We start from the raw sequence: 12367 nt of genomic DNA on the forward strand, positions 1-12367 counted from the left end.
TGACCAAGTGCTTCCAGAAAGATAGAGTAGGAGCCCTATCAGATTTTCATTGGATCAGTATTGCCTTTCTGGCATAAAACAGCAAAAAAAACATGCATCAATGAAAACATTTTGAACTTTACCTGCTCAGGCTTATCTGACCCTCTTTTTGCATTTTCTATTGTAGGTGATCAGAACCTTTGGACTAACATGAGAAGACGGCAATGTCACAGGGGCCATGTCTACCAGTCTTCACCAGACCAGTTAGAGAAACTTTGTTCCAAACCATTTAATCCGCAACCTCCAAAGAATAAGATAACGGACTGGAAATTGGAGGATCCTCCAAAAGTCTTCAACAGCCCTTTCTCCGGGAGAGATTCATCTCAAGGAACAGACGTTTATAAAGTGTTTCTAAGTGTAATAAGAAAAAGTACAATACAGAGGTTTACAACATACGATATAAACCTTGAAAAAAGCACATTTTGTCAAATATATGCTCCGCTACAACCAAACCCTTATCAGAAAGCTACTCAACCCAAAAACACCTTCACAGGAGGAGGTCATTTCGTATGATAAATGTGAAATGCTAAGACATGACTTCATTAGGAAATGGTGTTCAATGAAATCTCTTCACATCTGCAGATCATCGGAATAACTTGGAAGTGCCCAGAGTAAAGGAAAACATTTCAAAATGATTTTGGAGTTACCATCTCTGATCAATCACGAGGACGAGGAATGTAAACATCACATTGGCCGCTTTCTAAATTCTGCATGTTAATCAGTGCCTGAATGTGTATTTTGGCCTACAAAGGCATTTCCAGAACCTTAAATATAGGAACCGTTTCTTGACTTGGAACTTTGGAGTCATCATTTCTTTAAAGAGACTTGACTCAACTTGATCATGGTCCTATTTAATCAGAACAACACAGTAGAATCGATCCCTCTCTGTCTAAACTGCACTCACCAAACGCCCACCAACAGCATCTCCAAAACCATTATCATTGGAGTTATCTTCGGGGTCTTCATCACCTTCGGTGTTCTTGGAAACATCCTGGTCATACTTTCAGTCGCCTGCCACCGGCACCTACAAACCGTGACCCATTATTTCATCGTCAACCTTGCCGTAGCAGACCTGCTCTTGATGTCCATGGTTCTTCCATTCTCCGCCACTTTTGAGATCCAAGGCTACTGGCTGTTCGGACGTATTTTCTGCAACATCTGGGCAGCCGTTGATGTCCTTTGTTGTACGGCTTCCATAATGAGCTTATGTGTCATATCTATTGACCGCTATATAGGGGTTAGCTATCCACTGAGGTACCCCAGCATTATGACCGAAAGACGAGGGATTCTTGCTCTACTCTGCGTGTGGGTCTTGTCCCTCGTGATCTCCATTGGACCTTTATTTGGTTGGAAGGAGCCGGCGCCGGAAGACGAGACCATCTGTGAAATCACAGAAGAGCCGGCCTATGCGCTCTTCTCTGCCTTTGGTTCCTTTTATCTTCCCCTCACAATTATTCTTGTCATGTACTTTAGAGTTTACATCGTGGCCAAAAGGGAGGGAAAAGTTTTGAACTCTGGAATGAAATGTGAGAAATCGGACTCTGAGGAGGTGACGTTGAGGATTCACCGGAAGAGCACCCCTGATGGCATCAACTCCAATTCCAGTACGAAGAACAAAACCCACTTCTCTGTACGACTCCTTAAATTTTCCAGGGAAAAGAAAGCTGCAAAGACACTGGGGATAGTCGTGGGATGTTTTGTCCTATGCTGGCTTCCTTTTTTTCTTGCTATGCCTATAGGTAAGTGATTTTATTCATTACTATGTAACTTTTCTGTTGCAGAAATGAAAGTTGCTGGGAATTGTTCTATAAATTTCACCTTTTTGTTGCCTTTTTTTGCGCATATGTTTAAAAGAATAATAATTTTAGGCCTGCAGATTGCTTAACCACTTCAGCTCTGGAACCACAGCCTAAAGCTAGCCATAGATGGATAGATTTTCGAATAAAAATTCTTAGAAAACGGTTTAGGAAATATCATATGAAAATTCTCAGAACATTTGTTTGTTGTTCAATTAGATTTCTTTTTTTGCTTTTAACCACTTGAGCTCTGGAAGATTTTACCCTCCTTCATGACCAGACCATTTTTGCTATTCGGAACCGTGCTACTTTAACTGATGATTGCACAGTCATTTAACACTGTAAGTTCAAAAGTCCAACATATAGGGATGGACAAATGTATGTGAAATAAAGAATGTTCATAGAATCTCATAACATGAGTCCAAAGAGATGAAGTGAAAATCCACAGTGAAGTGATAATCTTCAAACGTGCTAAGTACAATGTGGAACATCAACAGTGGGTGAATCCAAAAAATGGATGAGATAGGATACCCTTACCAGAGTAGTTGGACCCGCATTTTAGCGACGCCGAATCATAAAGGCCTAGAGACAAGGAAGGATGGTTCTCTCGGGAACCCGAAATCTCCAGGGATGTCTTCCAACAACCTCCAGGATCTCAACCAACCTCGACCGACCTGCGCTCATCCGGAACGCACACAAAGAGAGCAGTCACTGTCAGGGTGTAAGGCTGCTAGGCATAGTCCTGATAGCCCTCCTCTCTCTTCTTTTTTATACTTCCATTTGGATGAGAGTGGTCGTTGTGTGCGTTCCGGATGAGCGCAGGTCAGTCGATGGTCGGTCGAGGTTCCTGGAGGTCGTTGGAAGACATCCCTGGAGATTTCGGGTTCCTGTATCCATTGGAGAGAACCATCCTTCCTTGTCTCTAAGCCTTTATGATTTGGTGTCGCTGACATCCGGGTCCAACTGCTCTGGTAAAGGGTATCCTATCTCATTCATTTTGTGGATTCACCATGCTCTGCATTGTACCCAGCACGTTTGAAGGTTATCACTTCACTGTGGATTTTCACTTCATCTCTTTGGACTCATGTTATGAGATTCTATGAACATTCTTTATTTCACATTCATTTGTCCATCCCTATATGTTGGACTTTTGAACTTTTTGTGCACTTTTGAATGAATGAATGAATGAATGATTTGTAAAGCGCGGCAATTGCGAACTGAATCGCCTCAAGGCGTTTCATTGGTACACACATTTTGCTAGCGCTACATTTTTTTGCACCTTCTCATTTGAATTTTTGTCACAGTTCAGTGTAGCTGCTGTTCATTTAGTCACATTTCTTTGGAGTATTATTATTATTTTTTGCTATTTTGCACAGTATTAATTTATTCCACATGTAACACTGTACCCAAATGAAATGTATATCATTCTTTTCACACAAATAGTTTTCTTTTGATGGTATTTGATCATCACTGGGTTTTTTACTTTTTGCGATATAAATGAAAAACCCATAAAATGAAAAAAAATAACAATATTTTTTTACTTTCTGCTATAAAACACATCCAGTAAAAAAAATGTAAAAAAATCTAATTTCTTCAAACCTTTTTCGCCAAAATGTATTCTGCTACATGTTTTTGATTTTAAAAAACCCCAATAACGTATATTGATTGGTTTGCGTGAAACATATAGCGCCTACAGACTATGGGATATATATACTGGAATTTTTATTTATTTTTTTTATACTACTAGTGGCGGTGATCAGTGACTTATAATGGAACTGCGATAGTGCGGCGGACGATCTGACAATAACCGACATTGGGGGGACTTGATTAACTGCCACTGACATCACCAATGACACTAATATAGTGATCAATGGTAATACTATACACTGTCACTGTACTAATGACACTGGCTGGGAAAGGGGTTAACATCTAGGGTGATCAAGGGGTTAAATGTGTGCCTAACTATGTGTAATGTGTGCTGCTTCTACTACGAGAGCTCTCATCTCTGCTTTTCAGAGATGATAAACTGACAGGTCACTCCCTCTGTACAGAGCTCTGTGTTGTTTACCAACACAGGGCTCTGGGCTGTGATTGGACACAGCCGATCAGCACGTCCCAGTCGTGAATCATTGGCTAAGGACTTGCTGACAGGCTCCCGCTGTGTACAATCTCAGTGGGTGATGGCTGGGAGGTGGGCATGCATGCACCTTAAACCCGGAAGTAGGCAGTGGCGTACGGGTAAGGTACCCTACCATTCCACCCTACCAAACTGTAATGTTTACATTTGGGTGAGAGACTGGGGGCAGTAAAGCTGTGTCTAGCCCCCAGCCCCCTGTGTGAAAGAGCCCTTACTGACCCGCTGCCTTGGGGCTGCTCTACCTGATAGGTGAAGCCTGAGCAGAGGTTCAATGGTTCACCCATGTGAAAGAGCCCTTACTGACCCACCACACTGCCTTGGGGCTGCTCTACCTGGTAGGAGAAGCCTGAGCAGAGGTTCAATGGTTCACCCATGTGAAAGAACCCTTGCTGACTTGCCACGCTGCCTTGGGGCTGCTCTACCTGGTAGGAGACGCCTGAGCAGAGGTTTAATGGTTCACCCATGTGAAAGAGCCCTTAGGCCCCTTTCACACAAGGCGGACTCCGTTTCTACGGGGAGATCAGTCCATTGATCTCCGCTGAGCCGGCGGATGACAGGTCCCTCTCTGCTCACTGAGCGGGGAGGGGCTTGTCAGGCGCCGCTGCCGCCTATGGAGGGATCGGACGAAAACGGACAGCATGTCCGTTTTCGTCAGATCTCACCCGATCCGATCCGCCAGCGACGGACCTGGACGTAGAGCCATCCATCTGCTTTTAGCGAATCGGACCGGGTCGCATGTCAGCGGACATGTCTCCGCTGACATCCGACGCACCATAGACTAACATGGAGCGCCCGTTCAGGTCCGCCGTCAAAACTGGCAGGCAGACCTGAACGGTCCGATCGTGTGAAAGGGGCCTTACTGACTCGCCATGCTGCCTTGGGGCTGTTCTACCTGATAGGAAATAAAAAAAGCAAGAGAGTACCTGATAGGAGAAGCCTGAGCAGAGGTGCAATGGTTCGCCCATGTAAAAGAGCCCTTACTGACCCACTACTCTGCCTTGTGGCTGCTCTACCTGGTAGGAGAAGCCTGAGCAGAGGTTCAATGGTTCACCCATGTGAAAGAACCCTTGCTGACTCACCACGCTGCCTTGGGGCATGCTCTACCTGATATGAGAAGCCTGAGCAGAGGTTCAATGGTTCACCCATGTGAAAAAGCCCTTACTGACCCGCCACGCTGCCGTGGGGCTGCTCTACCTGGTAGGAGAAGCCTGAGTAGAGGTTTACCCATGTGAAAGAGCCCTTACTAACTCGCCATGCTGCCTTGGGGCTGCTCTACCTGATAGGAGAAGCCTAAACAGAGGTTTAATGGTTCACCCATGTGACAGAGCCCTTACTGACTCGCCATGCTGCCTTGGGGCTGTTCTTCCTGATAGGAAATATAAAAAGCAAGAGAGTGCCTGATAGGAGAAGCCTGAGCAGAGGTGCAATAGTTCGCCCATGTAAAAGAGCCCTTACTGACCCACCACGCTGCCTTGAGACTGCTCTACCTGATGGGTGAAGGCTGAGTAGAGGTTCAGTTGTTCACCCATGTTAAAGAGCCCTTACTGACTCACCATGCTGCCTTGGGGCTGCTCTACCTGATAGGAGAAGCCTGAGCAGATGTTTAATGGTTCACTCATGTGAAAGAGCCCTTACTGACCCACCACACTGCCTTGAGACTGCTCTACCTGATGGGTGAAGCCTGAGCAGAGGTTCAATGGTTCACCCATGTGAAAGAGCCCTTACTGACCCGCCATGCTGCCTGGGAGCTGCTCTACCTGACTGGTGGAGCCCGAGCAGAGGAGCATTTGTTCCTCCAGTGGTGGGGTCCATTGTCTGCACCAATGGCATACTTAGGGGGTACAGGTCCACACCAGGTACCGGCACTCTCAGTGTGCCAACCAATCATCATCCATCATTTTTCTTTTTGTTGCTCTGCGCAATTGCCAGACAGGCAGGGCGGTGCTGTAGTGCTAATATCCTAGATCGCAGTTGCAAAAGATAATCTATGGCGCCCCCATCAGGGGGGGAAGAATAGTTTGGCACCTTCAGCACTGGATGACCTTGTCCCAGCACTGATTATGGTAAATGTCCTAGATATGAACTAAAAGTTATTTCCGGGCCATTGTCTAATCATTTTGGACCCTTATAAACCCCTACATGTGTGTTTATTAGTTATGAGCTGTTTTTTAATCTAAAAGCACTAATTACCGATGAATGATCACACCCTTGTCTCTAATGATGTCGCCGATGGAGTGTAAAATGTTCTTTAATTAAGCCGAAACTTCTAATTAACCGCAGAGAATTATAACGTTTCCCCTTCCATCTGTTTTTCTGCGCTGATGATGAAAAGACCCGTGAGGGTGTGACGCGTGTCCAAATCAGTATTGTTTTCTTTCCAGTTATTGCACCGTTCTGACCGAGTTTTATGATTGTCATCAACCGGCTTGTGACTGTTATTTATTTCCCTGAGTGATTCCAATTTAATTACACGGAGAAGTGGCGGTGCACCGTTGGAGACGGCCTATGGGTATTGTGACTGACAACCACTAATAGACATTATGGCTCCATCACTGGTTGGGGATCTAAGGCCTGCTGTTGGCTGCTCACAATGCTGAAGGGTTATTGGGCATAAATTTACAAATTAAAGTAGAACTATGACCTCTCATTCCCCTTTACTTAGAGGGTTCGTTCCCCTTTAATGGTCATTTTCCAGAAATCCCCAATTAATTCCAGCATCCCCAGTACATTAAATACCCCTCCCTCCATTTTAACTTGTTTTGTTATATTGCCTCCTCAGCACCTGATTTACCCCTAAAAACCTGCACCACACATTGTATGTGATTGTGGGACGGCCCGTTCAGTAGAATCCCCCCTGTCTGTTTGACAGGGGGGATCAGTTTTGCTACACGTCACGGCCGTGGCATGGGCATACCCCCACCCCCCCCCCTGCCTCTGCAGCCTTTGCCTGTGCGCTACCCCCATTCTGTATGTTACTCACTCTGAACCCTGAACTATGCACGTTATGGACTCCTGACCCCTGCACTCTATGCATTTACCACTTCCAACCACCGAACTATGTACATTACACACTCCCGACCCTGAACTATGTACATTACACACTCCTGACCCTGAGCTATGTACATTACACACTCCTGACTCTGAACTATGTACATTACACACTCCTGACCCTGAGCTATGTACATTACACACTCCTGACTCTGAACTATGTACATTACACACTCCTGACCCTGAGCTATGTACATTACACACTCCTGACCCTGAGCTATGTACATTTCACACTCCTGACTCTGAACTATGTACATTACACACTCCTGACCCGAACTATGTACATTACACACTCCTGACCCTGAGCTATGTACATTACACACTCCTGACCCTGAGCTATGTACATTACACACTCCTGACCCTGAGCTATGTACATTACACACTACTGACTCTGAGCTATGTACATTACACACTCCTGACCCTGAGCTATGTACATTACACACTCCTGACCCTGAGCTATGTACATTACACACTCCTGACTCTGAGCTATGTACATTACACACTCCTGACTCTGAACTAAGTACATTACACACTCCTAACCCTGAGCTATGTACATTACACACTCCTGACTCTGAGCTATGTACATTACACACTCCTGACTCTGAGCTATGTACATTACACACTCCTGACCCTGAACTATGTACATTACACACTCCTGACCCTGAGCTATGTACATTACACACTCCTGACTCTGAACTATGTACATTACACACTCCTGACCCTGAGCTATGTACATTACACACTCCTGACTCTGAACTAAGTACATTACACACTAGTGACCCTGAACTATGTACATTACACACTCCTGACCCTGAACTATGTACATTACACACTCCTGACCCTGAGCTATGTACATTACACACTCCTGACTCTGAACTATGTACATTACACACTCCTGACCCTGAGCTATGTACATTACACACTCCTGACCCCTTTACTAAGTACATTACACACTCCTGACCCTGAACTATGTACATTACACACTCCTGACCCTGAACTATGTACATTACACACTCCTGACCCTGAACTATGTACATTACACACTCCTGGTCCTGAACTATGTACGTTATGGACTCCTGACCCCTGCACTCTATGCATTATCTACTTCCAACCCCTGAACTATGTACATTACACACTCCTGGCCCTGAACTATGTACGTTATGTACTCCTGACCCCTGCTCTCTGAGGAATGTTTCCAACACCTTGTTAAATCTATGTCACAAAGAATGAAGCCAGTTCTGAAGGCAAAAAGGGGGTCCAACCCGGTACTAGCAAGGTGTACCTAATAAAGTGGCCGGTGAGTGTGTATGTGCGCTGTTAATATTTTTTGTCCTTAAACATTTTCTACCGTCTCCCAAATTAGAAAGAAAAGGTTTGGGCTTTAAATCAATTTTAAAGTGATATTAAAAGGTTCCTTTTTTTTTATTTTTTAAATAGCAAACATGTTATTATTACCTTATCCTGCACTCCTGGCCCCTCCCTTCTGCCGAGTGCTATGGGGGGGGGGGGGTCACCTAAGCAGGCTCACTCCCGAGCTGCTGCTCTGTGTGTCCATTCACACGCTGAGCTCGGCTCGGCCCTGAATGCATGAAGGTAAAAAAAAAACCTTGAGCCTTTACAGCCACTTTGATTATGTAAAGTGCTGTAAGGAACTGTATACCTTTTTAGTGTGTACTGGATATTGTTGTGAAGACTAATAGCTGTGAAAATGTCAAATCTTTTTTTTCCTTTTCAAAACATTTTGGACTTCTGCCATTGGCATTTTGTCGGGATGTAGCAATATGCAGCAGGAATTTAAGAAGGTAGAAAAAAAAAAATATATAACTTACAAGAGACATGAGCTTATATGGTAAACTAAAAAATAAGGAAAATGTTAAATTGTAACTTAAAAAAGAAAAATGGTATGTGGCAATATAGAGGCGCCATGCCAAAACGGTGGGTGTGGTCAGATCACATCAACAGTGAGAAGGGCTTAAAGAGCCCTATGCTTTAATGACTGTGCCACAAGCGAGTATGCAGCAGACGGCACAAACCTCAGTGCAGACGGTACAAACCTCAGTGCAGACGGTACAAACCTCAGTACAGACGGCACAAACCTCAGTGCAGACGGTACAAACCTCAGTGCAGACGGTACAAACCTCAGTACAGACGGTACAAACCTCAGTGCAGACGGTACAAACCTCAGTGCAGACGGTACAAACCTCAGTACAGACGGTACAAACCTCAGTGCAGACGGTACAAACCTCAGTGCAGATGGTACAAACCTCAGTGCAGACGGTACAAACCTCAGTGCAGACGGCACAAACCTCAGTACAGACGGTACAAACCTCAGTGCAGACGGTACAAACCTCAGTGCAGACGGCACAAACCTCAGTACAGACGGTACAAACCTCAGTGCAGACGGTACAAACCTCAGTGCAGACGGTACAAACCTCAGTACAGACGGTACAAACCTCAGTGCAGACGGTACAAACCTCAGTGCAGACGGTACAAACCTCAGTGCAGACGATACAAACCTCAGTGCAGACGGTACAAACCTCAGTACAGACGGTACAAGCCTCAGTGCAGACCGTACAAACCTCAGTACAGACGGTACAAACCTCAGTACAGACGGTACAAACCTCAGTGCAGACGGTACAAACCTCAGTACAGACGGCACAAACCTCAGTACAGACGGTACAAACCTCAGTACAGACGGTACAAGCCTCAGTGCAGACCGTACAAACCTCAGTACAGACGGTACAAACCTCAGTACAGACGGTACAAACCTCAGTGCAGACGGTACAAACCTCAGTGCAGACGGTACAAACCTCAGTGCAGACGATACAAACCTCAGTGCAGACGGTACAAACCTCAGTACAGACGGTACAAGCCTCAGTGCAGACCGTACAAACCTCAGTGCAGACGGTACAAACCTCAGTGCAGACGGCACAAACCTCAGTGCAGACGGCACAAACCTCAGTGCAGACGGTACAAACCTCAGTGCAGACGGCACAAACCTCAGTGCAGACGGCACAAACCTCAGTGCAGACGGTACAAACCTCAGTGCAGACGGTACAAACCTCAGTGCAGACGGCACAAACCTCAGTACAGACGGTACAAACCTCAGTACAGACGGCACAAACCTCAGTGCAGACGGTACAAACCTCAGTACAGACGGTACAAACCTCAGTGCAGACGGTACAAACCTCAGTACAGACGGTACAAACCTCAGTGCAGACGGTACAAACCTCAGTGCAGACGGTACAAACCTCAGTGCAGACGGCACAAACCTCAGTGCAGACGGTACAAACCTCAGTACAGACGGTACAAACCTCTTTTTTAAATACACCATTTGAATTAAAAAATAAGAAAACAGTAAAGTTAGCACAATTTTTTTTTTCATATTGTGAAAGATAATGTTACGCCGATTAAATTGATACCCAACATGTCACGCTTCAAAATTGTGCCCCCGCTCGTAAAATGGCGACAAACTTTTACCCTTAAAAATCTCCATAGGCGACGTTTAAAAAAATTCTACAGGTTGCATGTTTTGAGTTACAGAGGAGGTCTAGGGCTAGAATTATTGCTCTCACTCTACCGATCGCGGCGATACCTCACATGTGTGGTGTGAACACCGTTTTCATATGCAGGCGCTACTCACGTATGCGTTTGCTTCTGCACGCGAGCTCGGCGGGACGGGGCACACTTAAAAAAATTTTTTTTTTCTTATTTATTATACCTTTTATTTTTTATTTTTACACTGTTCTTTTTAAAAAAATGGTGTCACTTTTATTCCTATTACAAGGAATGTAAACATCCCTTGTAATAGAAAAAAATCATGACAGGTCCTCTTAAATATGAGATCTGGGGGGGTCAAAAAGACGTCACATCTCATATTTACACTAAAATGCAATAAAAAATGAATAAAATAATTTTGTCATTAAATAAAAAAAAGTCCCTTTAAGAGCTATGAGCGGAAGTGACGTTTTGACGTGGCTTTCGCCCTGCAATGGTATGGAAACGGGTGGCGGCCATCTTCCCCTCACTCGTCTCCATACTTAGCATGGAAGAACATCCGATTGCCTCCGTTGCTGCCGACGGCTCCGGTGAGCGGCGGAGGGCACCGGAGTGCGGCGGGAGGGTGGGGGCCCCTTCTCCCGCCGCCGATTAAAAGTGATCTCGCGGCGAATCCGCTGCAGGGACCACTACTATCGAAAACCGGACCACCAGCCGAAAAAGAGGATACCGGGGTTATGGTAGCTAGCTGCTGCCATAACAACGATATTCCTCTTCAAACTTAGGACGTATTTCGGCGTGCGGCGGTCCGGAAGTGGTTAAAGTCTTGCTTTTTGTTTTGTTATACTTACCTGCTCTGTGTAATGGTTTTGCACAGAGCAGCCCCAATCCTCCTCTTCTCGGGTCCCTCGCCGGCACCCCTGGCCCCTCCCTCTTTCTGCCCCCACAGCAAGCAGCCTGTGTCCATACACACACACAGAGCCATGGCTCGACTCCGCTCCCTCCTTCTTCTGATTGGCTCACTGGCTGTGATTGACAGCAGTGTGAGCCAATGGCTACCGCTGCTGCCAACAGCCAATCAGGAGTGTGAGTCCCCAGACAGCCGAGGCTCTCACGGACATCACTGGATCGAGAGGGGGCTCAGGTAAGTATTAGGTGGGGCTGGGGGGGGGGGGGTGGCTGCTGCACACAGAAGGTTTTTTACCTTCATGCATAGAATCTTTACAACCACTTTAACAAAGAATGTGCTGTACTTAGATTGCCGTAGTCAGGAGTAAGAAATGTAAAACGCAGTGAGGGGAATTTATCCAAACTGGTGCAGTCAGAACTTGGAACAGCTGTGCAGGGCAACCAATCAGCTTCTATCTTCAGCTTGTTCAGTTTTTAAAATGAAAGCTATGTGCTGATTGGTTGCCATGCACAGATGTTCCAAATTCTGTCTGCTCTCGTTTTGATTAACTCCTGTAAGGGCTCATTTAGACAGGCACTGAGACGGGTCCTGTATGCTGAGCCTCTTTTTGCTGCATCTGCATCCACCAGAGAGCTTCATCTATAGGAGCGGGTGCACAGATCTGAATGCAGCCACTGTGCTTTCGGATACACGAATCCCTTCCTGTCTGCATGACTGTCCATGCAGCTGCTGCATCCCAACTGACTTTGACTGGACTGCCTGCACAGAACACCGTGCATCCCCACGCGGTACACGGCCATCACACTGGGCATGGACGCATATGCTCCATGTGACCGAGGCCTAATTGTCATGTGGGTCAGATAGCAGGAAAGAGGGAATGTCGGGTAAGTAAAAGACGTATGGGAATTTTATTTATGAATCATACCAACCTAGGTAGAT

At 45.8% G+C, this 12367-nt stretch overlaps 1 protein-coding gene across 1 annotated transcript in view; it reads left to right on the top strand.

Annotated features, from left to right (window-relative positions):
- The window catches only part of ADRA1A (adrenoceptor alpha 1A), a 192034-nt gene that overhangs the window by 92229 nt on the left and 87438 nt on the right, over positions 1-12367 (top strand). The window contains exon 2 of the mRNA XM_073618241.1: positions 167-1778. Coding sequence (XP_073474342.1) covers positions 881-1778 — 898 coding nt within the window. The 5' untranslated portion in view covers positions 167-880. The remainder of the gene's footprint in view (positions 1-166; positions 1779-12367) is intronic.

This window comes from Aquarana catesbeiana, linkage group LG03 (genome assembly GCF_042186555.1).
Source record: "Aquarana catesbeiana isolate 2022-GZ linkage group LG03, ASM4218655v1, whole genome shotgun sequence".
Taxonomy (NCBI): domain Eukaryota; kingdom Metazoa; phylum Chordata; class Amphibia; order Anura; family Ranidae; genus Aquarana; species Aquarana catesbeiana.